The 27,617-nt window shown below is 40.1% G+C and overlaps 1 protein-coding gene across 7 annotated transcripts in view; it reads right to left on the bottom strand.

Moving 5' to 3' along the window:
• Positions 1-3,453: 3,453 nt before the first annotated feature.
• Positions 3,454-27,617, bottom strand: part of ASB7 (ankyrin repeat and SOCS box containing 7) — a 56,090-nt gene continuing 31,926 nt past the window's right edge. For 5 of the 7 annotated variants that reach the window (XM_025271620.3, XM_006053753.4, XM_006053752.4 and 2 more), the window contains 2 exons: positions 21,198-21,803; positions 3,454-6,810 (listed from right to left, as the gene is read on the bottom strand). In XM_025271620.3, coding sequence (XP_025127405.1) covers positions 6,671-6,810; positions 21,198-21,803 — 746 coding nt within the window. In that variant the 3' untranslated portion in view covers positions 3,454-6,670. Of the gene's footprint in view, positions 6,811-7,160; positions 7,261-21,189; positions 21,804-27,617 lie in introns of those variants that run through there. The other 2 variants (XM_006053756.3, XM_044933128.1) reach the window with 2 other exon arrangements.

Here is a 27,617-nt window from a genome sequence, read left to right as displayed (position 1 = left end):
GAATGAAGCAAAACCAGAGGCTGGCAATGCTGTTCCTAAGGGTGCCCCCCAAACCTAATTCCTTACAGTCAAGATTATTCAAAAAGGCATAGTGAAGCCCAAGATGGAACTCTCAGCAAGTGTTTTGTAGGAAATTAAGAGAGTCTTGTGGATGCATGGGCTTTAAATCCAGAAGGTATAAAGTCATGAGCCCTGCCAACTCTCGCCAAAACGTATCTCATTCTATCACTGCTGTTAACAAGTGACCGAGTTCCGTTCCACAGAAACACCTGACGTGAGTGAGGGCTGAGCCACCGGCAGGCCAGAATCGCGAGGACCCCACGGCTGGGGAGCTGGAGCCGAGCCTTCACGGCCCGCCAATGGGGCAAAGCCACAGCTCCCAGCCACCTCAGTCCTCCACCCGTAAGAGAAGGGCTCCCCTGCCTGTAAAAGAAAGGGTTTGGACTGGATTAACTCACGTGAAGAATACTGACTGAGCGCCCACTACGCGAGAGGACCAGGCAGGCACAGCAGAAAGGACCAACGGTGAGCCGCCGTAGCCAGCAGGGCTCCTCCGCTCCCCAGACGTGGAGGGCATCCACGCCACCCATGGGAGAGAGCGAGGGCACACCCGGGGTGACGGGCCGGGCGCTGCACCTCAGTCCCCACCGAGCCGCTGGGAGACGCGAGGGGGTGCAGCCGTGACCTGTGGAGACACCTCAGTACGCTGGACTTGCAGGGGGAGGCAGGGGAGCCTTCAGAGGCTCAGCGCAGTGGTGGCCCCGGGAGGGGAACTCCCGGCGAGAAGAATGCCTCACGACGAGTCCCGGGGCTTGTTTGGAAGTCTGCCACCCCAGTGCCCGCATGTCACGATCACGGGGGTCCGCTGCTCAGGGACCACGTCACCGAGGGGAGGGGAGGGCTGAAAGGTGGGGGCGCAGGAGAGGAAGGAACAGCAAAACACAGTCCTGGCAGGAGGTGCCCGAGATCTGGAGCTGAGAAACGCTGATGCTGCCATCCACAGGGCCCTGGGCTCCTTGGAGGCTCCAGGAAATAAACTGGCTGACGACCAACTGCCACATGTACCCATGGCTCTTCCAGCAAATACTGTGTGAGATCCAGGCCAATGAGGCCCAGGATCTGTCCTTAAGGAGGTCGCCGAGCAATGGACTTAAAGAAAATAACTTCAGAACATCGGTGGTAAAAAAAAAAAAAAAAAAAAAAAAAAGAACATCGGTAATAAACAAGGAAGAAATGCAATTTGTTCTCTGGTGCTACCCAAGATGGAAAACGATGTAGCCCAGACTTATTAGCCTTCTTAAATGGTATTGCACTATATTTCCTAATGATATTAAACTGCATTTCCATCCATGTAAGGAGGGAACTCAAAAACTTAAAAAATGCAACTGGGTGAGGCCATGCCTTGTGCACGTGTGTACTTCACTAAAGGGTTAAGGGGACAGAAGCAAGAGAGGGAAAACTTAGAAAACCTCTAGAGAAATATAAAATGGTCATGTACAGTAAGTCCACCCCTACAAGTGTTTTTTTAAAAAGAAAATTGAGTGGTGACCTGACCCAGAACTATCAGAGGAAGAAAAGCAACATTAGTTCAAGACTGAGAAGCAAGAAAAATCTGAGTCTGTTTGCCAGATAAAATAGGAAGTATCTGCAGCTGGATTCCCTCTGTGTCGGTCACAAAGCGTCAGTCTACTCATCACATAACTGAGCTGCTCAGCTTCAACTGATCCCCTTGTCCAAATGCAGCCATCTCACTTCTGATTCATAAAACACTATTTCACAGCAAGTGAGTCACTTAATGACTACATAATATAACATAAATTACTTTTATGCATTTAAAACAATTTCCTAATTACAAGGAAACATAAAAAAAGGTTCTGAGTGTGATTTTTAAGATGCTGGAACAAACCAAGATTTAATATAAAATATAATAACTACACATGATTACATGATTTTTTTTGAGGCCATTTCTGCAACAGAGGAGAAGTATTTTGCTTTAATCTGATCCTTTACTTCTAATGGTTTATGGATCTTCAGAATTGATAAAGCGCTGAGCCCGTGGATGCACAACTGAAACGCGGCACCAGACACTCTGGGCACAGGCGAGTAAGAAATGGAAACAGCAGCCCTTGGTGGAAGACACTCCACAGGAGGGCTTCACGCACTGCAACAACACCGCCACTTCTGGGTTTTATTCACACAATGATGATCTCTCATAGGACTTCAGTCTTTTCAAGTGGGATTGAGCATTGTTAACTGTCACTCAAAAATCAGTTTTTCTGGAAGACAAATATCTACAAAATGTACCATGATCTTAGAGAAATATAAGACTTTGATAACTATTTATCAGCAGAGCCATATGCTGGTTGACCTTTTTGTTTTTATCTAAGAATTAAGAGACCTTACTATAAACCTTATAGGTAATGACAAAATAATGATAAAATAAAGACAAACTGTCTTTGTATCTCAGGAGTCTACATTAACCTAAATAACAGTATCTGGCAGTGGATATTTAACATCTTTACTGGTATTGAAGCTAATATAAATTCTAACATCAAAATTTGTAGATGTGTTATGAGAACACAAAGCCACATTGTTACATAAATACAAAATGATACAAGTCCACTTTCTTTTATCTTTGAAACCCAACTACATGGGACATGGAAATTTTTTTTTTATATCAACTAGATAATCTGTTTTATCAATAGCTAGTAAGCTATTTTTGTAAATTGTCTTTCAGCTGAAAAAAACAATACACTACTTACATCATATTGGAAAAGTAATGACCTCAAGATTTCCAAGCAACACAGCTATTTTTCACATCTGAACTCCCCTGCTGATCATCAGGAATAGTTTCAAATGTCCCATTCTTGGCTTCCATTTGTGCCAAATCCTGGACAAGTCTGTAACAAGGCCATGGCTGAAAACACTGCGTTTCTGCACGAGGTGCTAAGTCGTCTGCCCTCCCTTCTTAGCACACCATCACTCATTAGTCTGAGGCCTCTCCTAAGTCAAGCTGTGCTATGGGATACAGAGGAAGTATGAAATCAAAGTCATTTTGTCATATCTCTTGCAAGCTAATAAACTACCTCAAATTCATTGTTTAACTGAATATACTGTTCTGAATATACTGTTCTGATGCTGTGGTCCAAACTCTGTCCTCAGTCAGAGGAGGCAGAGGTGAATCTGGCCCCAAAAGGCTCAGTGCCGGATCAACACGCAGAAGGGATAGACAGTCTTTTGTTGGAGGGTATTTGAAGAATGTGTTAAAAAGCAGGGCAAGGGTGGGGGGATTCTTAAATGATCTGAAACAGTGCTGTTTCCTGTATTACATTCTTACCCAATTCTTAATTATCTAAAATGCTGAGGAATAAAAGACAGAGTTCACTTTCTTTTGACCAAATAGCTGGGAGTGTTAAAAAGTTAAGGCAGACTACAAATAAAACACAGTTCCACTATGTTTTAAACCAGATTTAAGTGTTTTTTTTTTTTTTTTTAATTCAAACTGACCCAAAGCAAAACTTACATTACAAAGGAAGAACAAAATACATTATGATATAACACACTAGGAGTTACATGAGAGCTAAATCTGTGGGCCAAGGGCCTCATCCCAATGACACTCTGGGCTGATGAGCAATTCTGCACCAAAGTTAGAACCTCAGTTTTTGTATGGTCCACTGTGGTAATTAAACTACACATTCTCATCTCGTAGGGTGTGTATCTGACAAATCAAGCTAGACTCCCTCATGCTCCAGATGTGTACTCTTGCTACTGCCAGAACACTGAATTCTCTAGCGGAAATGCTGCTCCAAGCATGACTGATAATGAATTAAAAAAACAAAATTGTCAAGTCCTCCAAACTAACAAGTGTGGATTATTCTGTAGTAAATAGTTTAGAAATATGGAAATTAAATAATCTAAAAAACACCCTTACTCTGCTGTACATTTATAAACACAAATATTTACACACACAAAAAAAATCTTCCGTTTGCAAAAGATGAGGTTTGCAGTTCATTAATGATCATAATCTTTTATGAGCTGGTGTCTTTGGTGTACTTGCCAAATATATTTTTATAAAGGTTTAGTAACAGGCTTAAATAATAAATTTCAAAAGGAACATAGAAGGATAAGTGACAAATTTGATACTATTCTGAACATTTCAGTCAAGATTCTGGAAAAACCAGTTGATTTTCTGAAAACATTTGTTCTCATTATGTTACTACAGAGTGTTTCTCTGCCAATCAAACTGGAGAGCAGACCTGCACATTCCTTCCTGTATTCCACCAGTTACTGACTTTGAGACATTTTAGTTATTGTTAAAGATGATATGTGATTGGGATTCTAGTAACAACAAAAATAAAACATTCTTTTCAAGTTTCCAGAAAAATCAAACCTCAAATAATGGAATTATACACTTCTTCATTAAATAGAAATTCTGATTCCAGGAAGAGCTCTCATAATTTTTTCTTTTCTGAAGTCTAAGCAGCAAAGAATTTACCTTCATCTGATCTTTTTACTTGGAATTTCCTGACTCTAACTCAGTGGTGAACTTAGTTTTGGAGATATCTGAATGGCTGAGGAAAGAAAATCATTTTAAACTAACTGAATAAATTAACAGACACATGAGGAGATGAGCCCTGTGCGAACATAACAGTAACATCACTGCTCAAAGTACAGGATTCTGCCTGCCTTCCCATGTTCTTGCCTCCCTGGCCCAGGTTCAGGGTGCAGCAATGCCATCCACTTCCGGCCATGCCAGGTCCCCGATGCCAAAAGTGTGTCTTAGCTCTGACCTGGTTATCGGTTTTCAGAGAACACAGCTCAGCTCCTAGCTTCACAAGGACGCTCTCTCAGAAGATGACTTTTTGGAGATATTTTTATGGAAAAAAAGTCAGAACACCCATTTCTATCTATCACATCCCAGTTACAGTTTTTGGATGGTTGCAAAACTGGCCACACTCTGAGTGGTTCCCTGCGGAAGAGGCTACGTACCCCATCTGTGATCCCTCACATCACCCTCCCCTTGAAGCTCCCCACTGTTCAGAAACCTGCTCCCAAGCCAGGCTCAGCAGAGCAGGCATCTGATGCCAGAGCTACTCCACATCCAAGAGAATAAATTTTGTGCTTGAGGAAATATCACTGTCGGCTCTGAAAAAGGATAAAGCCAGAGGAGACTCCTAATTCTACTTAGTTATACTTTTCAGGTGAAATAACTTTATACTTGATGACTTAAAACTAGAAACTCCGATAAGATAAGCCCTTTATTTTGTAAACTTCTGATAATAAATTTATTACTGGTGTGTAAATATTCTGAAATTTCCCAAAGCACTAAGAACAATACCGGGATAGTTTTAAAGCTTCTTCTGGAACTAACACGATGTCACATCAAGCACAGGGCTCATTTCCAAGGGCATCTCCACAGATTCCTAATACCTCTGGAACCACTCTTACTGACACTTTATCATATTTATGTTTATACTGCAAAAATATGCCGATCAACCCAGAAAATAACTGTTCTGAAGAGCGTCTCTGTGTATAACTTTAAAATAGATAGGAAATGCTTAATTAGCATATTAGAAATTAACCAGACTTACAAATGTGCACCCATTATAAATTTTACCCTTTAGACATTTTATTTCAACTGGGAAGAAATAAACACCATGAAACCATCCCAAATTATTTATCCATTAAAGTCAAATGATTTAACAGTATTTTGGCTATTTTTAGGGAATACTCTATCACCAGGACATGAAATTTTCTGCTTAAACTGAAGTAAAAGACAAAGCTTAAAATGGAAATTGCAACTGACTCTATGTTCTGCAATTAAAATTAAAGTGGCAGTTCCTGTTCTCACAGGCATGTCAAAGCCAGCTGTGGAATGAGGAACATCAAGTGAAATAATGGATAAAATACACCAGAAAGAGTATTGCACTGGAGGCACTATTTTAAAAACAGAATACACGGGCTTTATAAAGTTATTTTCTTTCCCACTAATTGTTTTAAAAGCACAATTCAACTAGAGACAGAAGTTGAGACTCAACGTCTCCGGGTAGTGTACTACAGCTGTTAAAAAAGTAAGTTAGAAACGAGCACACCAACAAAAAGCAGAGGGACTGGGTTTAAGTCATCCAAAGCTACGTTAATTAGAAAAAGAACAGTTTGAAACAGCCAATTTGTACTCATTAAAATGAATGAGGTGACAACATTACTTAAAAAATTTCTTAGGGCATTTTCCAGTAGAACCCTGGATGCCCTGGGTGAAATTGTGCCTCCAAACTGTAACAAGTGCTCTGCTGGTTTATAATATTGTGCACGCCAATGAAACCATAAATTTGGAAAGGGTCAATTCTCCACTCCAAACTTGCTTGTGTCATTTTGGAAAAACAATCGTTTTAAATGCAATATTGTATAGAAAGCTTGGACCTCTTAAACTTGGACCAAGAAACCAAATTAAGACCTTCAAGCATGTGGTGTGTGTGTGTCTGTGTGTGTATAAAAAAATCTCTCCCCTACAATGAAAACCAACCAAACAAACAAAAAAACCTGTAAGTGTATACCTGCTTTCTGACTTCACAGCAAATCAGAAATTGCATAGGATATACTTTGTGCAAGGCAAAAAGCCTTTTAAGTATCTGGAATATAACTCCTAATCTTGCTCACAGTTCTCTGTGTATCAGATATCATCAAATTTGTGTTTTAAGTAGTCTTTCATGACCTTGGCAATTGGTAGTTCATCAAGTAGTTTTAGGTTTTGAAGGCCTATACACTGTCGAATTTTAATTCGGCACAGGTCCTGCAAGTTTCTGGGCTGTCCTAAAAAGACAGAAAAAAGAAAATGTTACAAAGCTGCAAAACACAACATTTAAGGAGGGCTTTAAGGTTCTGAAAGGAATATTTTATTTCATTGGGAAGTACCTCTCTGCGGACTTTACATGCAAAGGAGCAGAGAGACGAGCTAGGAGGATACATCCTGGGTACCATTACATGGCATCTCACTGATCCTTTGCACAGCCCTGGATGGTGGGTAGTTTCACTTCCATTTTACAAATAGGGACACTAAGGATCAGTGATTTTAGTCAACTGCTCAACATCAGACGACCAACTGAAGTGTTTGAGACTCAGACTTAAACCAGTTCTTCTGATTCTCAGCCTGGTATTCTTACCATTACAAATCGGAATGTCAGTTCTTGTCCCAGGTAGGCCTCTAATATGCGGGTTGAACCTGTGTGAGCAAATCCCTCTTCTGGGCCTCAGTGTCTCCACCTGAAAAGTGAGGGAACTAAGTTCCTCCTATCAGCTCCCTGTCCAGGGCACGGAACCCAACCCCAGGGAGCTCTCTCAAATGAGGTGTGCCCCTCTGATCCCCATGATTCCAGACACAGCAGAACCCTGCTATGGGGAGAAGGGAGCAGACTGGGAGGGAGGGCAGGAAGGTGGAAGAGGCACAGCAAGCTATCCTGAATTTCCATGTCTTCAAACAAGCCATCCTGACCATCTGCCAATATAAACCTATGCTATAACTGAACTCAAAAAAGAAAAAAAAAAAAATTACACATTGCAATTTCTTTCATCTTTGAATACTGTGTTTCACCAAAACAATAGAGATGATCACAAACAAGAACAAAAATTCTTTGCCACAGAGCTTCAGTGTTTGGATTCACATAAATTTCTACTTTCATATTCAATGGCAATAATGATACAAGTCAACATGGTTCAATGTGTACTCTGTGCCATGTAGTCTTATAGGCTCCTGACATACACTAACTTGTTTTTATCCTTTTACGAGGGAAGTACTTTGATCATCACCCCCGTTTTACAGACTGCTTGCATCTCCAACATTAAGTAACATGCTTAAAGTGAAGAACAATGCCATACTTCAGCAGTTCTCGAACTTTTTGGTCTCAAAACCTCTTTACACTTTAATTACCATGTAAGAAGTTAAAACAGAAAGTTCAGAAATACATATTAATTCATTTACAAATAATAAAGATAAGCCTATTACATGTTAACATAAATAACATTGTTATGAAAGTAACAATATTTTCAATAATAAATGAGAAGAATGGCATTCTTTCCATTTCTGCAAGTTTGTAAAGGTCTGGATGAATGGACGGTAGCTGAAGTTTCATGTACGCTCTCAAATCCAATCTGCTGTGATGAAACCACATCATGCAGTCTCTGGGGAAGTTCACTTACTCTCATAAAAGAAGGAATGTGGAAAAGACAAATAATGTCTTAGTATCACAAGGAAAATCATTTTGATCTCGATATCCTGAAAAGGTCTGGTTAACTCCAGGAGTCCCCAGGCCACACGTGGAGGACTACTGCTATACTTAGTACTTATTACTTGAATTGTACCTGTTTACAGGGATCACCATTATTCAAAATTATAAATGAAAAAGGGTCCTTAAAACTCAGACTTCTGCACTGTAGGGCCTGTATGATCATGCGCTTTCCAAGAGGCACTAAATACATGGTCTCTTAACAGATTCACAGCTGAAGCTACTGCTTTCCTAGGAACGGCTGTAAGCCAGCCGCATGTATATCCATGGATGTCCGCCTGAGGATCTGTGCGAGGCTGCTGTACACACTCGTGACTCTTGGTGAGGCTATATCCTCCTCACCATCCAGATCTCTGCTAAAAAGGCCACTTCATTAGAGCAGACGAGGTCAGGTTCCCTATCAGATACTTTCTGAGTTCCGTTTCTCTGGAGTGCTGAACGTGGCTATCATTTCACATTTATTCGGTGACTACCCATTAATGCCCATTTTCTTCCTTACATGTTCCATGAGGTTAAGATGATTTCTGGCTGCCAACGCCTGACACAATCAATACTCAACAAATACTAGCTGGACAAATGAATACTTAATAGGCTTTTCCTAAGAGTATAAAACAGTCAACTAACTCACTGCAAAACACACCCATGTCAACAGCAAATCATTTCTTAATCTGTTTTGAAATATTTTTCATCACCATTCACGGGCTACCTTTAGGAAGAGAATAAATTATCAGTCATTTTTCAACAAATGCTTAAACTATTTGATCTACAAATGCAAACCAGAGTATGAATCATCTTTGAATCTTTTTTTAAAGAATTTGATTTTCCTAAAAGATGGCAGGTCTTTTGAAGTACAATATTAATGAAAAGAACCACCACAATGTATTCAAGGCAAAACAGATGAGATAAACTGACATATATAAATATACATGTATACTTAAATGAAAACATATCATCTAACAATGTGGAAAAATTATATTATTATTGGAATTTGCTTAGCTAAGGTAGAAAAAATGGAGACAAAAGGTCTTCTTTTGTGGAAGATTACACTCTCCAAAGATGACGACAGTATCTCCAAAGACCTCACGCTCTTCTTTAACAACGTGACTGGATACTCCAGTGTTAAGAGATGGTGTCTGGGCTCCCTCTCCTAGAAACTGGGTGGGCTCCTGACTATGGTGAAACTCATAAATCAGAGCTCCCAACTGGCTCTTGAGACATTCACTCTTGGCACACAACTACCACCAGGCCATTAAGTCTACAAAAAGGAGCTGAGGTCACCGCCCAATAGTCCAGGCTGAACTCCCAGCCAACTGCCTGCACAACTAGCCAGCCATCAAAGTGAGACAGTTTGAAGGTGGAAAGGCCCCAGTCAAGTGGAGTGGTCCCAGCAAGATGACAATGCTTGGCGCAGAGAAATAAAATAATCAACTATTATCATTTTAAGTCACTCAATTTTGCCGCATTAGATAACTGAGATTCTGGAATGTGGAAGTAGGGTGTTACCATTAAAAAAATATATATATATATCTAAATTAGGTAGCTTTGTTATTGGGACCCAGCAGGGGGAAGAGCTTTGAGGAGGCTGATGGTCAGGACTAAAAGTTTAAAAAATGTTACTAGAAGCTGGAGGAAAGGGAAGATATAGTTTGGCAACATGTCACCTGGGGTAAGGGGAAAACTGGAAATGCCCTAACAATCTAGGTAAGAAAATTTCCCAGGCATAATATTACAAGTGCCACTGGCTCTCCTCATTGGCTGTGATAAATCGCAAGAGGGCCAAGGTAAGCCAGCAAGCTGAATTCAAGGGACGCAGCTACAGAAAAGCCACCATCCGCAGGAGCTACCGGTGCGTGAGCCTTTCCAGGGGAAAATGTGCTTCCTATGCCTAAATATCAGAAAGCTTTACTCAATTTGCTACTGAATTCTCTTCTTCTTAAGCAGTGTGTTATAGCAGTCTCAATGTTTGGGAGGAATCTAATCTTTTGAAGATTTCTTGACCATATGTAACTCTTGTCTGCAGAAATACCTTGAATGGGAAAAGCCACAGTTAAACCATCAACTGTTAGACCCAGTAGCTCTTGGGTGAGCTACTTAGCCTTCTGCTTTGGTTTCCACATCTACGAACTGAGGATGACCTACACAATAGGCCTTACAAGCATAAGAATTAGTTTTGGTAAAGTGCTTACAACAGGACCAGGCATATAGTAAGAGTTATAGAGTATTTGGTATATGTTAAAACAGTAATTTTAAATACTGGAAGGATATAATATTTTGCTTCTCCTTCTCAAAAAAGTAGAGGGCTCCTTCTTGGAAGGAGCTCTGTTTTCCTGCTGCTAAGATGGTAAGAAAATGAGTTGACAGTTTAATAGTAAAGGAGCATGATGCCAGTTCTGAGCAAACTGATGGAAATTATATTCTGGAAATCGCTACATGACTTGGATTAGGCAGAGATGGGGGAACCTTGTAGAAGAAGCTGTGCAGTGATGAAGTGAGGGGTGTCCACAAATACACAGCTATTTCCTCACCTTGGCAGGCAGTAGCACTGGATGAAAAGCAGGCTACATGATAGCAAGTAATAAAGACTACTCACTGTAATGACTGCCATTTCCAAGACTATTTAAGGAGCCATTTTTTCCCAGGAAAATCATTTTAGAAATAGAAGATTATGACTGAAGAAAGAAGTACAGGCATACCTCATTTTATTGCACTTTGTAGATACTGCATTTTTACAAACTGAAGGCTTGTGGCAACTCTAAGTTCAGCAAGTCTATCAATGCCATTTTTCCAACAGCATTTGCTCACTTCATGTTTTTGCATCACATTTTGGTAATCCTTACAGTATTTCAAATATTTTCACTATTATTGTACTATTATCTCTTGATTACTATTTTATTATCATGTTATCTGTGATCAGTAATCTTTTTTTTTGAAGTTACTACCACTGGCTAAAGGCTCAGATAATGATTGGCATCTTCTAGTAATAAAGTACTTTTTAAGTTAAGGTAAGCACGTTATCATTATTTTTTTTAAGACAAAATGCTATTGCACACTGGGTACACTACAATATAGTGTAAACATAACTTTTCTATGAGCTGGGAAACCAAACAATTTGCCTGACTCCCTGTACTGCAGTGGCCTGGAACAGAACCTGCAACGTCTCCAAGGTGTGCCTATACCTTCTTGTCAACACAGCACTCAAAAGTACTTACTGAGCACCTACTGTGTACTTAAAAATGCACTGTCCCAAAGATTAAAGGGGCAAAGGAAAGAAGGAGACAGAGGAAAAGAAGGCAGAGAAAGAGAATAAAGGGGACAACAACAAAAATCAGTACACGACACGCTGGTTACTAGGTGCCTCACTCCTGTGCTGTTAAATAGCAGCTGCCGTGTTCATGGGATTACAGCAGGGTGGACCTGGGGGAGACATCTCACACACACACACACACACACACACACAAACACACACACAGACATTACAACAGGGTGGACCTGGAGGAGACCTCACACACACACACACACACACTACAACAGAGTGGACCTAGGGGAGACATCTCACACACACACACACACACACACACACACACACACACACACAATACAACAGGGTGGACCTGGGGGAGACCACACACACACACACACACTACAATAGGGTGGACCTAGGGGAGACATCTCACACACACACACACACACACACACAATACAACAGGGTGGACCTGGGGGAGACCACACACACACACACACACACACTACAATAGGGTGGACCTGGGGGAGACATCTCTCACACACACACACACATTACAACAGGGTGGACCTGGGGGAGACATCTCACTCACACACACACACACACACACACACACACACACACACACACAAGAGGGTGGACCTGGGGGAGACATCTCTCTCTCCCTCACACACACACACACTACAACAGGGTGGACCTGGGGGAGACATATCACACACACACACACACACACACACACCCCAACAGGGTGGACCTAGGGGAGACATCTCACACACACACACCACACAACACACACACACACACATTACAATAGGGTGGACTTGGGAGAGACATCACACACACACACACACACACACACACACACACACATTACAACAGGGTGGACCTGGGGGAGACATCTCACACACAGACACAAAAAGTATAATTTAAGGAACTATAAACACTATGGGGGATGCAGAGACACTACAAACTATTATTCATACTAATGAATTACAATGGGATTACATAACACTTCAAAGGGTTTAGTCTTTCCACTTGGTAAAGAAGCCCATCATTAGTAATAATTGGGCTGGTATAAAATAGGAAATCAGCTTTTGAAGGGTCTGGTCTAGAACAAATTACAAAACCTGGGCTGCGGCATAATTTCAAAAATTAAACACCCTAAAGCATTAAATATCTCCTTTTGACATGACCACCTCTGCATTTGCCTTAAGCCAAGAAAAGCACATATTGCTTTGTAACAAATAACAGAAATCCTTAGAAGGCTACAGAAGAAACAGTAATACAAATATGACAGAAATGGTACGGAATAAGGTCATACTTTCTATATCAAAGAACCTTAAAACGTAGTGTAATCTGACTTCAAACTGTGCACCGCACCATCCAAGCTGACGCTATTTAATTCTGGATTGCATCCAAGAGTGAAATCAAAGTAGCCTTTTATTTTTCAATACCGTGATTCTTATTTTGAGGTGAGCTAGCAACTACCTTTGTCCTATAAAATAAGATTTTAACACATTTCATACTAAGCCCTGTGATGGGGGTTCAGGGACAAGAGCAAAAGAATAAAACATACTCATGGTAGGATCTTAAAAGGGAAACAGATAAAATGGAGGTACTGGGAGACCACTGCAGATGTTGACCCAAGATGAAAAGTGCTAAGTATAAAGGTTAGCCCATTATAAATGCAGTGTACTATTTATTTCTAAAAGTAATTTTAATAATTGAGACTAAATAACTTTGCCAACAAAGGTCCGTCTAGTCAAGGCTATGGTTTTTCCAGTGGTCATGTATGGATGCTAGAGTTGGACTGTGAAGAAAGCTGAGCACCGAAGAATTGATGCTTTTGAACTGTGGTGTTGGAGAAGACTCTTGAGAGTCCCTTGGACTGCAAGGAGATCCAACCAGTCCATTCTGAAGGAGATCAGCCCTGGGATTTCTTTGGAAGGAATGATGCTAAAGCTGAAACTCCAGTACTTTGGCCACCTCATGCAAAGAGTTGACTCATTGGAAAAGACTCTGATGCTGGGAGGGATTGGGGGCAGGAGGAGAAGGGGACGACAGAGGATGAGATGGCTGGATGGCACTACTGACTCGATGGACGTGAGTCTGAGTGAACTCCGGGAGCTGGTGATGGACAGGGAGGCCTGGCGTGCTGCGATTCATGGGGTCGCAAAGAGTCGGACACGACTGAGCGACTGAACTGAACTGAAATAACCTAGGAAGACTACAATGCAGAAGTGCAGCAAAATCCCCAATTAGAAGAAAAATCAATAATCAAAAATAATCTTAGTTAAAATGTGTTACACAAATTATTTCTCCAAAGAGGTATACTAAGTATCACCATTTTGGTAAGTCATACTAAAACAACAACAACAACAAAAAAAGTCAAAGAAATTGGTAACAGAAACATCTGAAAGGAAAACAGGAGTAAGGGCCCCCAGTGCAGAGGAGCTGTTATGATAGCCTGCTTATACACCTGTTGCTGTACTGGACTTAGCTGAGAAAGTCACAGCCTCAATTTCACTTTCTTAGAATTACTTTAAAAAGTAAATTCAAATTACTTAAAAAAGTACTTGACAGATTGTCATTGCAAAACAATTTATCCAACTCATTCCCATTTACCTAATCGTTTTTCTCTCAGAAACATGAGCCCTTTATTTTTCAAATTCCTTCTAATCAGTGTAATCATTAAAGCATTTTTATTTAAATAAAAATATTTTAAAATCATGAAGTACTTAAATTATCAAATACATTAAAATTATTTAAAATTTAAATAATTCTTTATTAATTCTTTAAAACATACAAATCAAAATACAACCCAGCACTGCCTTTTACAAACCACTAAAGCATATTGAGTGGCTGCTTCAAGTACTGGAACAGCAACTACTAGAAACACAGATCATTACATTACCTTTGACTCTTCTGAATATTAAACACAAATCCAACTGGCATATTCTCTGCCTTAAGAATAATTTATGCAAGAGCCTGCCATGCTATGTAAAATAAACAAACAGATAGGTAAACAAGGTGTTTAAAAACTAGTTAAGCGGTTAACTTACTCAAGGACTCCTTGGCACCTTTGATATGCTTCTGTGCATGGTGAATCACTGAAACTGCTATCTACAATTCAGGGTACTAGTCTTCTAAACTGACAAATAATGAATCTGTTTTACCCCCAGAGCATCTGATGGAATGATCGCTGATCTCTCTCTACAGATCCTAACTAATAAGTATGCTGGCATCGACCAAGCACTAATTTAAAACATTCCATCTTATTCACAGATTGTAACTGCAACTGGAAATATGTTAGAAAATCATTAAATCCTAAAACACTAGGTTACCAGGGTGTCCTTAAAATTTTGAATGTAGAAATTGAACATTGCTAGGTCTCAACTTTTTTAGTTTGAGGACCTCTGTGCACTCTTAAAGTTGGATGACCTCAAAGAATTTTCATTTATGTGTGTTGTTGTTCAACTGCTAAGTTGTGTCTGGCTCTTTGCAACTCCATGGGCTGTTGCCCACCAGGCAAGGACTCTGGAGTTGGTTGCCATTTCCTTCTCCATTACGTGTGTTGTATCTATCTGTATTTACCAAATCTAGAAATTTTAAAAATACTGATTCCTTAAAATAAGAATGATAAAATTCATTATCTGTTGAAATAAATTTTTATGAAAAAAAAAAAAAAAAAAAAAAGCTGCTTTCCAAAACAAGAAAGATTTCATGAAAAGAGTGGTGCTGTTTTACATCTTTGCAAATTATCTCTTAGGTATGGCTTCAGAGAAGACAGCTGGAATCAGAGACCTGCTTCTGCATACCATCTGTTGTAAACAATATGCTGTCTTGATTGAAGTAAATGAAGAAAATCCAGACACATTGGTAGTAGGAAAAGGAAGGAACACTTAATGGCCTTTACAGATAAATCATGGTTCTTTGATACTACACCAAAACTCAACAAGAGGTGTTTTTTGAAGGTTAGATGCAAAATGGAATCTGACACCAAATCAGTGACCTTTTTTATACCCTTTCATAATAAAATCCATTGGTCTGTTTTGCCCTTTGAAGGGATCTTTTACCCAATGCATGATTGTGTAATACCATGCATTAGTCGTTTGGAAAACACTGATTACCTGAGTTACGCAAATCTTTCCAATGGTGCCCCAATTCATTGCATGATAGCAAAAAATTACTTTTGTTAATAGCTCTACTGATTTTGAAAACTTTGTACATATTGGTAAACTGTCAATGTCCTAGTGGCAAATATAAGCTTTTCAAAATTCTAACTTTCACTTGAAAGCTCAAAATTTGTTGCTCATCATAAATACTTTCAGTTGTTCTCCTTAAGGTGACAAGCGAACTTCATTCATTTTCAAGAAAACGTCTACCAAATACCAAAGCCTAACCAGCTTGGCTGTCCATCTCGTATTTTAGGTAAATACAGTATTCCATCAAAAAAAGTTGCTGGTTCAGATCAAACAAATCACAGATGTACTTTCCCTTAATTCAATCCCACTTTGTTACAGAGTAAGAACACTTTCAATTTCCACTCCATAGAATATTAAAAAAGGTACATCCTCAAATGGGTAAGATTTATTAAAATTAAATCAAAGACATTCCTAAATGGATCTGGAACACTCTCCTCAGGCTGCCTGTGGTGAAGAACATGACTGCTAGCAGCCTCTGGGGCCACTGCCTCCATGAATGCTCAGGTGCCTGCTGTTTCAGCCACCACCGCTCTTACACATCAGTGCAAAGAGGCCAATAATATCTTAGTACTGTTACGAAATTAGTTTTGATCTCATGTCTTGAGGGCCCCCAAGAGTCCACACTGTTCTGTATGAATCCAAAAACAAAATAAAACCACAAGCAGCAGGATATCATTCCCTTTAAGAGTGGTTATTGGCAAGAATTTTTAAAAGGAGGGACCCCACAGACTCTGATTCCCCCAATTTTCAGAGGAGGCCACAGACCCATGGGGAGGGTGGGAGGACAGGTGGCCTACCCAAGCGCATCAGGTAAGTCAGATGCTGACTTACCATGGGCAAGAGCCCACTGTCTGCTCTCCCTGCCACAGGACTCAGCTGACGCAACAGCAACCAGATACAGGCCCCGCTGAGAATCCGTCAGGGTGCTGTGAGGGAGACACGGACCGCTGAACCCAAGAGGGCAAACGCTGCTCAGGCCTAGGGACTGTGCTCACAATATAAGTGAAAAATGATAAAAACAATGAACAGACTTCTGGTTTCAGCTCCAACATAAAAGAGAACTTGAAGTAATCATAATCACTCCAGTCCCTACAAGAAGAAACAGCTGAACAAACTCATCAAGGGCGTATCTAGGACCCATCAGTAAATGGATGTATAGGACAAACCTCCGCCATAGAATCTGGAGAAAGAGACAGATCTAGAATCAGAGCTGAAATTGGTGCACTTGGGGCAGAAGCTACTGGAGCCACAAACTAGAGGAACACTTAAACGGTCCTGACAAGCGGCCAAGCTCTGTGCGTGGCCCAGCATGGGAGGGAGAGCCACAGTCTTAGAACTGCTCACGTGTTCTGAGGGGTCCTTTCAGGGACCCCTTTTCACAGGGAGAGACCCCTGGTGGCTCTGGCAGGAGGAGGGTGTGAACACTGGCCTGATGGACACTCAGGAAACTTCACAACAAAGGCTTGCTCACTAAGGGAGAGACCTCACCAGAGTCCTAGCCCACCCGGAGAATAAACGTTTCTCTGATCCCCCCACCACGGTCCTCTCACCAAAGTGTGGGTATTTGGGGGGATACGGCAGGAAACAGCGGAAAGGACAAGACTTTTCTCATGGACTTTCTCTCTCTTTCCTAAAAGACTTTCATATTCTGAACACCTCTTTGACTAGGGAAATTTACACTGTAGGGCAAGGAGCTGACGAGGGGAAAAGAGCACCAGCTTACAATCCAATTGCTCAGGGAGGTTTTCATTATTATTAAAGCATTTCCTCAAGGGAAGCTTTCCTTACGAAACAATCTTTCTTGGAGTTTTGGTCTTGTACCTCCTTTAACATTTTCTTGTGCTTGCCATTTCTTGTGCATAAATGTTAATTTTTTTCTTTTGAATTGGACAAACATTCCTACAATCTCTGCTCTTCAGCTAGAGAATTTCTGCCCCTTCCTATATGCCAGAATTTCCATGATCCTCTTAGCTCTAAATGGTGTTTGTGCAAACTACACAAACAAATTACTCTAATTAACGGCATGCACTGGCACAGCCCTCAGAATGAGTGTTCTCAGCAGGCCTTCGTAAGGGGTCTCCAGCAGGATGCCTGCTGCTGCCTGTCATCACCGCCACTTCTTCCTGTCACCGGTCACATCTTCACTGATCTCACTTACTGTGTCTTTAGTTTTTGCTCCACTCTCTCTGCGTTTTCTTTTTTTCCTAGTAAAAGAACTAAGAGACCAAAAACTAGCTTCTCTAAGGAGGAAACAGCTTTCCCTCAGCAAGGTGATGCTCATGCTCTAGGTATGATCTTTGGCTCTTCTTGGTATTCATTATTCCTGGGCACAAACAAGCTGCTCCTTCAGTGGACTGGCTTTCTGGAGGAGACCACATTGAGTTCCAGACATTCAAGAAGGCAGAGGTTTCTGGAAGTCTGTCTGTAGAGTAATAGCAGCTTTTTGTGGCTTCTCCCTCTACTGTGATCAACAAGGCACCTGCAGATACTACTCTGTAACTAAGCCACTTGACCTGCCCTGTTTTTATGGAGTGTGTATCAGAGGTTTTATGTCAATTTTTCTAAAAAGCCACAACAGCTTTTAGATTCTAAGATTATGACTGTTTTGAGCTCTTCCAATTTAAATAATGTGCTCTGTAGTCAAAATGGAACAATGAAAACTAATAAGACCCCGAACAAAGACCACCAAGTGCCTTCGCTGTTCTTACACCTCAGGAGTCTGAGTTCTCAGATCAGAGGCCGAGGACGTGGGGCTGAGGGAGCAGGGGGTCGGCAGCAGCACAGGTGGGAAGGAACTCAGGGATTTAACCTGACGCTCCCTGAACCACCCAACCATCTTTCACTCTGGTTTTCAAGAAAGCCAGTACAGAGCTCCAGTGAGCCATCAGCTACAGTCGGTCCTTCCAGCACACTAGGAAAAAGAAAACCTCATAAATAATGCACAGGTGAAGCAGAAACACTTCATTTGCTTTTGGCAGAAAACACCACTGATGGCCAAGTCAAGAGGTAATGAATTATGTCGCAGCATCTGAAGACAGAGGCTAACTGCAGCCTTCCAAGGACAGGTGTTCCTTTGCTTCTGAAAAGCATCCCAAGTTTGCTAAGCCACCATCCTTATGGTTGCAGTCAGCCAATCTACCTTTTCTGCAGACCTACTCGGTGCACGGCTTTGCTCCAGGTGCAGTGGAGAACTCAAACACAAAGAGGCAGGCCTGTCAATTTTTCTATCTGCCCTGATTTTAAAGGTACGTGTGAATCTCTTTTTAACTCATCACTTGCTCTCTGGTAGCACTCCATGGTGGAGCTGAGCAGCTCCAAAGGGCCGGGGATAAAGGGGCGGCTCCTCCCATCCCTCTGGACGCCTGTCTCCACATGCAGACCGCACCACAGTTTAGAGCTGAAAACAGGCAGGGTAAAATAAGAATCTAAGGGATTCGATCTGTAGGTAGCAAGTCAGGCCCTGCTGTTCATCCACCTTCATTTAATACTTTATTTTCTTAAAAAAAAAAAAACAAAAAACAAAACACAGCACTTATAATGTGCCAAGTATTGTTTTAAGTGCTTTATACATATTAACTCATTCAATCCTCACAACAAGCCTATAAGACAGATATGATTACCCTAATTTTAAGATAAGGACACTGAGGCACAGAGCAGTTAGCAAATGCACCCAAGGTCACAGGTACTCTGTGGTAGAGTTAGGGCTGGAGCGAAGTCTAGTCAGTTGAATCCTGGTCTACGCCATTAACCACTGATCAAAGTATTTAACAGGCTGCGGCATTTATGTGTGTAACATGCCTTCCTGAAGGCAGCCAAGTAATCTAGTATCAAAGTTAAAGCAACAACAACTAGAAGACACTGAGAATTTATGTGTAAGATACACTGTATAGGCTATATACCACGACAGAATTCTAACCTGACGTCCAGGAGTAATTTTCTCTTTCACAACACCAACACCCCTATCAGTCTGTAAATGAAAACTACTAGAATATTTGCTGAAAGAATCAGCAGTGAACTTTTGCTGCAGTCTTTTCCTAAAATACGGGCTGGATCTGAAGCCAGTGGGGAGGAATCAGCACACACACCTCCTGTCTCTGAGTACATCACTGTGTCTCAAAAGCGTTCTGCAAGGGCTCACCTACCAGACAGCCCAAAATACCTCCCCCAAGGCAGGCACATCTGTGCTGAAGAAGTCAACACTTGCGGATATTTAAATAATTTATAAATACAATAAAATCCATTTCCTGTGTGGCACCTGCCACAAAATCAGTGCTCAACAGCCACATGGGGCTAGTGGCTACCACAGTGGTCAGCACAGAGGCCGTTCCTGTCATCACTGAACGTTCTGTGGACAGCATGGGTTAGACCCCAAGTGTCCTTTTTTTTTTTTTTATGCTTGAGTCTGAATATACTCACTGGTAATAATTTCATCCTGTCTTTCTTATGAATAAACAAAATTCAAATCATACCTCATTTCTTCATAAATTTTCTACTCCCAAATTCAGTTCCAAGGAGGACAGTGGATTATTTACAAGTAGGTCAGGTAAGTTCCTAATCCTCTACTACTTGGGACCTAGAATGTCTTTCTTCTTCTTTAACAATGAATGAAATATAAAAATTAGTTGAGGAAAGGGGAATTCATTAAAAAGTATGGTAGACAAAAGGCTGCGTTTATAGACGATAGATTCATGTTGAATACGAAGCTCGGAGAGTACCCACGAGGAAGTCGGAGAGGAGAGGGTGGCTGCTCCACACAAACCAATCCTCCATGCGAAAACCACCACACACGCACCATTAACACAGCGGGCCGACACTGCGTGGCTTAGAAAAAAAAGCGCCTACACTAAAACAGGCCGGTTACACAGTCCTGTGCGGGCCAGGGACAGTGGCACGAAATTTCCTACTGCGAACAAACTTTTCCTTACAACCATTTCTAATTTCTAGCATCCTTAATCTGCACTCCTAGGATGCCTAATAACACTGCTATTCCATTCCATGTGTGTTCACACTGTAAAGAAGCAGAAACGGAATGATAAAACACGAGCACAGCTTAGGAATAAAGCACACATTCTAAGACACTTCCATAGCGAAGGATGCTAAGATTCAAAATTCTTCTAATTCCTCATTCTCAATTTCATGAAAGCCTGGAAAGACTATGTTTATGACTGGTAGGAAATGCCCAGTTCTAGTATTGATCTCTGTTAATTTAAAAAATTCTTCTCTCTGTATCCTTTTGGCCAATTTTTCTCTCATCCTATCTATGCCTATTTACTTTTAGTAACACAATTGATTATTTTTATGAAATCCTGTGATATAGAGCTTTCTTTTTCATTTCAGACGAGTGGGAATGAGCAGGGCTAACAAGAATCATTAACATCTGGTCATTTTAAGTTGTAAGAACACCTTAAGCTCCTCAGAAGATGCAAAAAAAATTTTTTTAAATGTAATAATAGCAATAATTAAATTACATACTTGTGACTTCTTGTAAGAAATCCAAACACGGTCGACTACTTCCAGAAATGCTTATTGAAACAGCCAATGGGGTCTGTCCTTCATAGTTCCTTGTGTTCGTGTCCGCTCCATAATTATATAACATCCGTGCACAGAGCACATCGTCCCTAAGGGCAGACAAATGTAAAGGAGTCTGTCCGTCTTCTAAGCGACCCAAGTTTGTGTCTGCTCCTCTCTGGAGGAACATTCGGCAATAAGAGTGATTGCTTTTAATCACAGCGTATCTCAACAGGAAACCGTTCTGAATGTCGATGTTGGCGTTGTGGTCCAGGAGGATTTTCACACAGCTTGACCGCTCTCGGATAATGGCGAGCTGAAGCGGCGTTGTACCTTTATCACTGAGCGGGTCAACCTCAGCCTTGAACTCCAGTAGGAGTCGGACAAATGAGTCCCTACCATAGTGAGCGGCCACATGAAGGGGAGTCCAGCCATCATTGCTTTTGGCATTAATAATGTCGCTCCTGTATTCAGATTCTAACATCAGGCGTGCAATCCGGGCCCGGCCATGCATGGCTGCATAATGAAGAGCAGTGAAGCCTCCGATTAAGTCCTTAACTGTGGGATCAGCTAGAGTTAAAACCAAAATGAAAACATTAGCAGACTCTGGGAGAGAAAGCAACAACTCTGCCATGGCACAGCACATCTTAGCCAATTCTCACATAAAATGTGGAATGATTAAACACATAATGAGTATCAAGTCCTTCTTGCTTCAGCTTAATTGAAGTAGTTTTAATGGAAAATAAATTTTAGTAGAAAGCCATCAAACCTGGATTAACAGGATGAGCGTATGACTTACAAAGCATTTAAAAGATAAATACAGCAAACACAGAGCTCTGATCACCACACCCCTTCTCTTTGCTAATCTAACCAGCCGCCCTTGGCCTCCCAACTCCCTCATCTCTGCACTGTTTCATGTTTCTCTTCTGTTTTGAACTTTTTGTTTTATTTTCTCTTGTGCTCCTTCTTGGTCTTAAAAAGAAGCATGTGTAGCAACATCTGCTGCTCTAAATTACGGATGTACTGTGGTCTGGCAGACTGTGTTATTTTAGGGTATATTAGGTAAAAAAAAAAAAAAAAGTTTTTTGTGGTCTAAAAAATTCCAAAGTATGTAAGGTATATGTTAAGTGATCTTGATAAATCATGTTTCTATAAGATAAAAGTCTATTCTGAATTCTTTGTTTTACAAGAACTCTGGAGTTTTTAAGAATTAGGCAGCACACATTGTGTGAAAAATTGGGAGAAACTTCAGCACTGTGTAAATATTATTTTCTAAAACAGTTCCAAACCTCTCTTCTAAATCAACAGATTTCTGGAAGAAAGAAATAAAAGAGAAGACAGAAACTAAAATGACTTATCAGCTATGTGACTCCTCAAGCCAGAGACTGCCCCCTGTCCCCAATCCTTCCTGAAGCTGAGAGTCAGTTCTGCACCGCTCTCATCCCACTGGCCTTCCTGGGCAGGGGGCAGCAGAGGGGAAAGAACCTTTATTCACTGCAGGCAGGTCACTTGCTTCCCGGAGGCTGGCAAGTCCATGTGAAGATAGCTGGTTGGACCTAACTGTCTAAGAGTAAAATGCTTTCTTCTTATAAAAGTCACTCTTAATTCTTCGTTTGTTCATGAAAGAGAAAAATTCACAAGTGTTTTTCAAACAAACAAATAAAAAGCCCCCCCAGTTACGTGATTAAACACTCATGTATTGTTTAGTAAAAATATTTTTTAGTTCTATAACATTTTATGACAGTTTGGGCTCTTAGAAAAACTTATGAGGCAGAAAAGTATATGTAAAATAGTAATAATACTGTGGAAAATACAAATTTCAATTAAGAAATAGTTACAACAGAAGCTATACAATGTTAGCACTTTTTAGGTAAGTTGTATCAGTTGAATTTCTAAAATTATTTCATATAAACTGGTATTACACAACAGTAATAAGACTTTTACATGTTTAAAGAAAAAAAGGGTATCGTATCTGCCCTGCTCTTCACTAAAAGAAAACTATATAGTATATATTCAAGTTGCGACTTAAAAAAATAAAAGCAAGAACATTTAAACAAAGCACATTGCTGCCATCTACTGGTAAGATGTGAACAGGGGGCTCCTGATGTTTCCATTTTGACAGATGATGTCCTCAAGTTTTTTTTTCAGATACCTTACTTATCTAGAGTAAGTGAGGACAGGCATGAAATCTAAAAGAACCTCTATTATTCAAACAAAACCGTAAATCTTGCCAAGACAGTCATTTCTTAATCTATATCCAACCAATCAACTGCTTCCAAATATTGTCTCCTGTTAGTGAAATTCAAGAATACTTTCACTTCTCCCACCTTTCATCTACCATGGGCGCCTTTAAAGGTGCCAGCAAATAGTCTCATGTGTTATTTTACAGTAAAATTAAAATTATGTTACATGAACCTGCACTTCCATCTTTGGTTTTTCACTTTAGGGTTTTTTTTTTTTTTGGTTCTACTTATAACTTAGTGCTATACTGAGCTAGGAAAAACAAATATTAACAAATACAGCAATGATCTGTTTATTCTAAGTAAAAACCATAAAAATGCATTATTTGAGCACATACTGGAAACAAGGCATAGAATGAAGACTGTAGGTTAACAACACATAAAATCTGTACAGTTACTTTTCTCAAGAAATTAACATGGAAAATATAAGACAAAGATGAAAACAAAAATTATTATTAGCCAATGCAATAAAAAAAAATCTTAAATGGAGTAGCAGAAACTACAAAACATAAAATTCTATAAGAAACAGGCAAGACTTTCTTTGACTACACTGAATTCACTTCATCGGTGTCTGTTCAAATGTTTCTTCATCAGAAAAGCTTTCCCTGAACACCAAACACAGCAGCCCCATCAACCTTATAACTGTGTTCACTTCAGCAAGCTTTCTCCCCCAACATGCACGTATTTAATACAAATTCCAGAAGTCTCAAAAAACCCATTTAAACCTACTGAAAAGTTTAGCAATATACATAAGTAAAAGCAGAGAAACATTCCCTACCAATGATTTCTTTCCCACAGCTTTACTGCCGTAAAATAAAACTGAGACATTTCCAGTATACAGGTTGGTAAACTGATGAATATACAGTCATGTAACTACCACCGCAACCGCAACACTCCCATCCTCTTAAAACGCTCCTTCCCGGCCCTTACAGTCAATTCCCTGCCCAGACTCTAGGCCCCAGGCAACTACTAACGCTTTGCCTTTCTAGAATTTCCTAGAGTATTAGGCTTTTGCATTTGACTTACTTCATTCATCGTGAAGTTTTTGAAATTCATCCCCATGTTGTTGTTGCTCATCAAAAGTTCATCCCTCTGTACTGCTGAACAATACTCCATACTATGGATATACAGTTTATTTATACAATCATTAGCAAATGGACAAATAGGTTATTCCTAGGCTATAATGAGTAACACTACTGTGAACATTCACATAGTCTGTTTGTGGCTATGTTTTCATTTCATTTGGGAAACTACCTAGGAGAGACCTGCAGGGTCACATGTTAAATGTACATTTGCAGGATTCCACGGACAGGGGAGCCTGGTGGGCTGGTCCATGGGGTCACATAGTCAGACACGACAGAGCAACTAGTAGCTCACTTGTGTCCAATTCTTTGAGACCCCACTGACTGTAATGTAGCCCACCAGGCTCCTCTGTCCATGGAATTCTCCAAGCAAGAATACTGGAGTGGCTTGCCACTTCCTCCTCCAGGACCTTCCCAACTCAGGCATCGAACTTGCATCTCCCACATCTCCTGCACTGGCAGAAGGATCTTTTTTTTTTTTTTTTTTTTTACCACTGAGCCCCTTAAGAATCCCTAAATGTAAATTTAACCTAAAAAAGGCACCAAACTTTTTCTAAATGACTACACAATATTACAGTCCCTCTAGCAATGTATGAGAATTCCGAATGTTCTACATCTTCACTAATACTTGGCATTATTAGCAATGTTAATTTTACCAGTTCTGTTGAGTATAAGGTGGTTAACTTACTGGGATTTTAACATACATTTCCCTAATGACTAGTGATATTGGGCTTATTTATATACTTTCTTTTTGTGGAGTGTCCTTGAAATCATTTACCCATTTTTATTATGTACTTTTACTCATGACTGAGTTTAAAACTCAACTGTGTATACACTCTGGATACAAGCCCTTTTGTCTTGTATTTTCTCCTAGTCTACTGCTTGCCTTTTCACTTTATATAATGTGTCTTTGGAAGAGAAAAAATTTTAAATTTTGATGAAGCCTATATCATTTGTTTTCTTTGACGGTTTGTGCATTTTGTGTCCTGTTTAAGAAATCTTTGCCTAACACAAAATCACAGATTTTGTGTTTTCTTCTAGAAGTTTCATAACTTTAACATTTATATTTAGAGCAATGATCCACTGCTAGCTGGTTTCGGCGCAGAGTGTAACATCAGATCAAGGTTCATTATTTTCCATATAAGTGTCTATTTGTTCAAGCACCATTTGTTTACATGAAGCAAGAACTTTCAGATGTACAAGTTGAATTTAGAAAAAGCAGAGGAACAAGATATCAAATTGCCAGCATCTGCTGTGTCAGAAAAAGCAAGAGAATTCCAGAAAAACATTTACCTACTTCTGCTTATTGACTACACTAAAGCCTTTGACTGTGTGGATCACAATAAACTGAGGAATATGCTTAAAGAGATGGGAATACCAGACCATCTTACCTGTCTACTGAGAACCTGTACGCAGGTCAAGAAGCAACAGTTAGAACCAGTCATGGAACAACAGACTGATTCAAAATTGGGAAAGGAACACGTAAAGGCTATACACTGTAACCCTGCTTATTTAACTTCTATATAGAATATATCATGCAAAATGCCAGGCTGGATAAATCACAAGCTGGAATCAAGATGTTGGGAGAAATATCAACAGCCTCAGATATGCAGATGATACCACTCTAATGGCAGAAAGTGAAGAGGAAGTAGTGAACTAAAGAGCCTCTTGATGAAGGTGAAAGAGGAGAGTGAAAAAGCTGGCTTAAAACTCAACACTAAAAAAACAAAAGATCATGGCATCTGGCCCCATCACTTTATGGCAAACAGAAGGGGGAAAAGTGGAAACAGTGACAGATTTTATTTTCTTGGGCTAAAAACTCACTGTGGACGGTGACTGCAGCCATGAAATTAAAAGATGCTTGCTCATTTCTATGATAAAACTAGACAGTTATATTAAAAAGCAGAGACATCACTTTGCTGACAAAGGTTTACATAGTCAAAGCTATGGTTTTTCCAGTTGTCATGTACAGATGTGAAAGTTGGACCACAAGGAAGGTTGAATGCTAAAGAAGACTCTTGAGCGTCCCTTGGACAGCAAGGAGATCAAACTGGTCAATCCTAAAGGAAATCAACCCTGAATATTCACTGGGAGGACTGATGCTGAAGCTCCAATACCCTGATGCTGGGAAAGATAGTGGACAGGAGAAGAAGGGGGCATCAGAGGATGAGATGGTTGGATGGCATCACTGACTCAATGGACCTGAGTTTGAGCAAACTCCAGGAGACAGTGAAGGAAAGGGAAACCTGGGGCACTATAGTTTACACAGTTGCAAAGAGTCAGACACAACTTAGCAACTGAACAACAAACAAATTTGTCCTGGTGCCTTTGCCACAAAACAGTTCACCATACAAGTGTGGATGTATTTCTGAACTCTATTCTGTTTCACCAATCTAAAAGTGTATCCATACACCAATACGTGATTATCTTGATTACTGGAGCTTTATAGTAAGTTTTGATAGCAGGTAACATCCTCTAACTTTAAAACTGTTTTGCCAATAAATTTTAGAACCTATCAATTTCTTCAAACAGGCCTGTAAAAATATTGACTGGAATATGCTAAATATTTAAAAAATGTAAACCTGTTCCAAATTATCTAAATACTATTTCTTCTTCTAAACTGTGAATACAGAACACCTTTCTAAATATTCAGGTCTTCTTTAATTTCCCTCAGCAATGTTTTGTACTTTTCAGTGTATTAAGTATTGCACATCTTTCAATACATTTATTACTAAACTTTGTTGCTATTATAATGAATTGTTTTACATTTTATTCTCTAAATGTCATTCGCTGGTATAGAGAAGTAAAACTGATTTTTGTGTATTAACCTGTATACTCTGTAATCTAGCTAAATTCACTTTTTAGTTCTAGACATCTTTGTAGATTTCTTAAAATTTGCTAAATACACAATTATGTTCTCTGCAAATAAAGACAGCTTTACTTCTTCCTTTCCAATTCCAGGACTTTTATTTGAATAACAAAATGTTGAATAAATGTAGTAAACGCATGTACACTTGCCTTGCTCCTGATCTTAGAGGGAAAGCGTTCAGCAGTTCATTTAC

The sequence above is a fragment of the Bubalus bubalis genome, chromosome 20, assembly GCF_019923935.1.
Source record: "Bubalus bubalis isolate 160015118507 breed Murrah chromosome 20, NDDB_SH_1, whole genome shotgun sequence".
NCBI lineage: Eukaryota > Metazoa > Chordata > Mammalia > Artiodactyla > Bovidae > Bubalus > Bubalus bubalis.
This window is presented reverse-complemented; position numbering and strand designations above follow the sequence as displayed.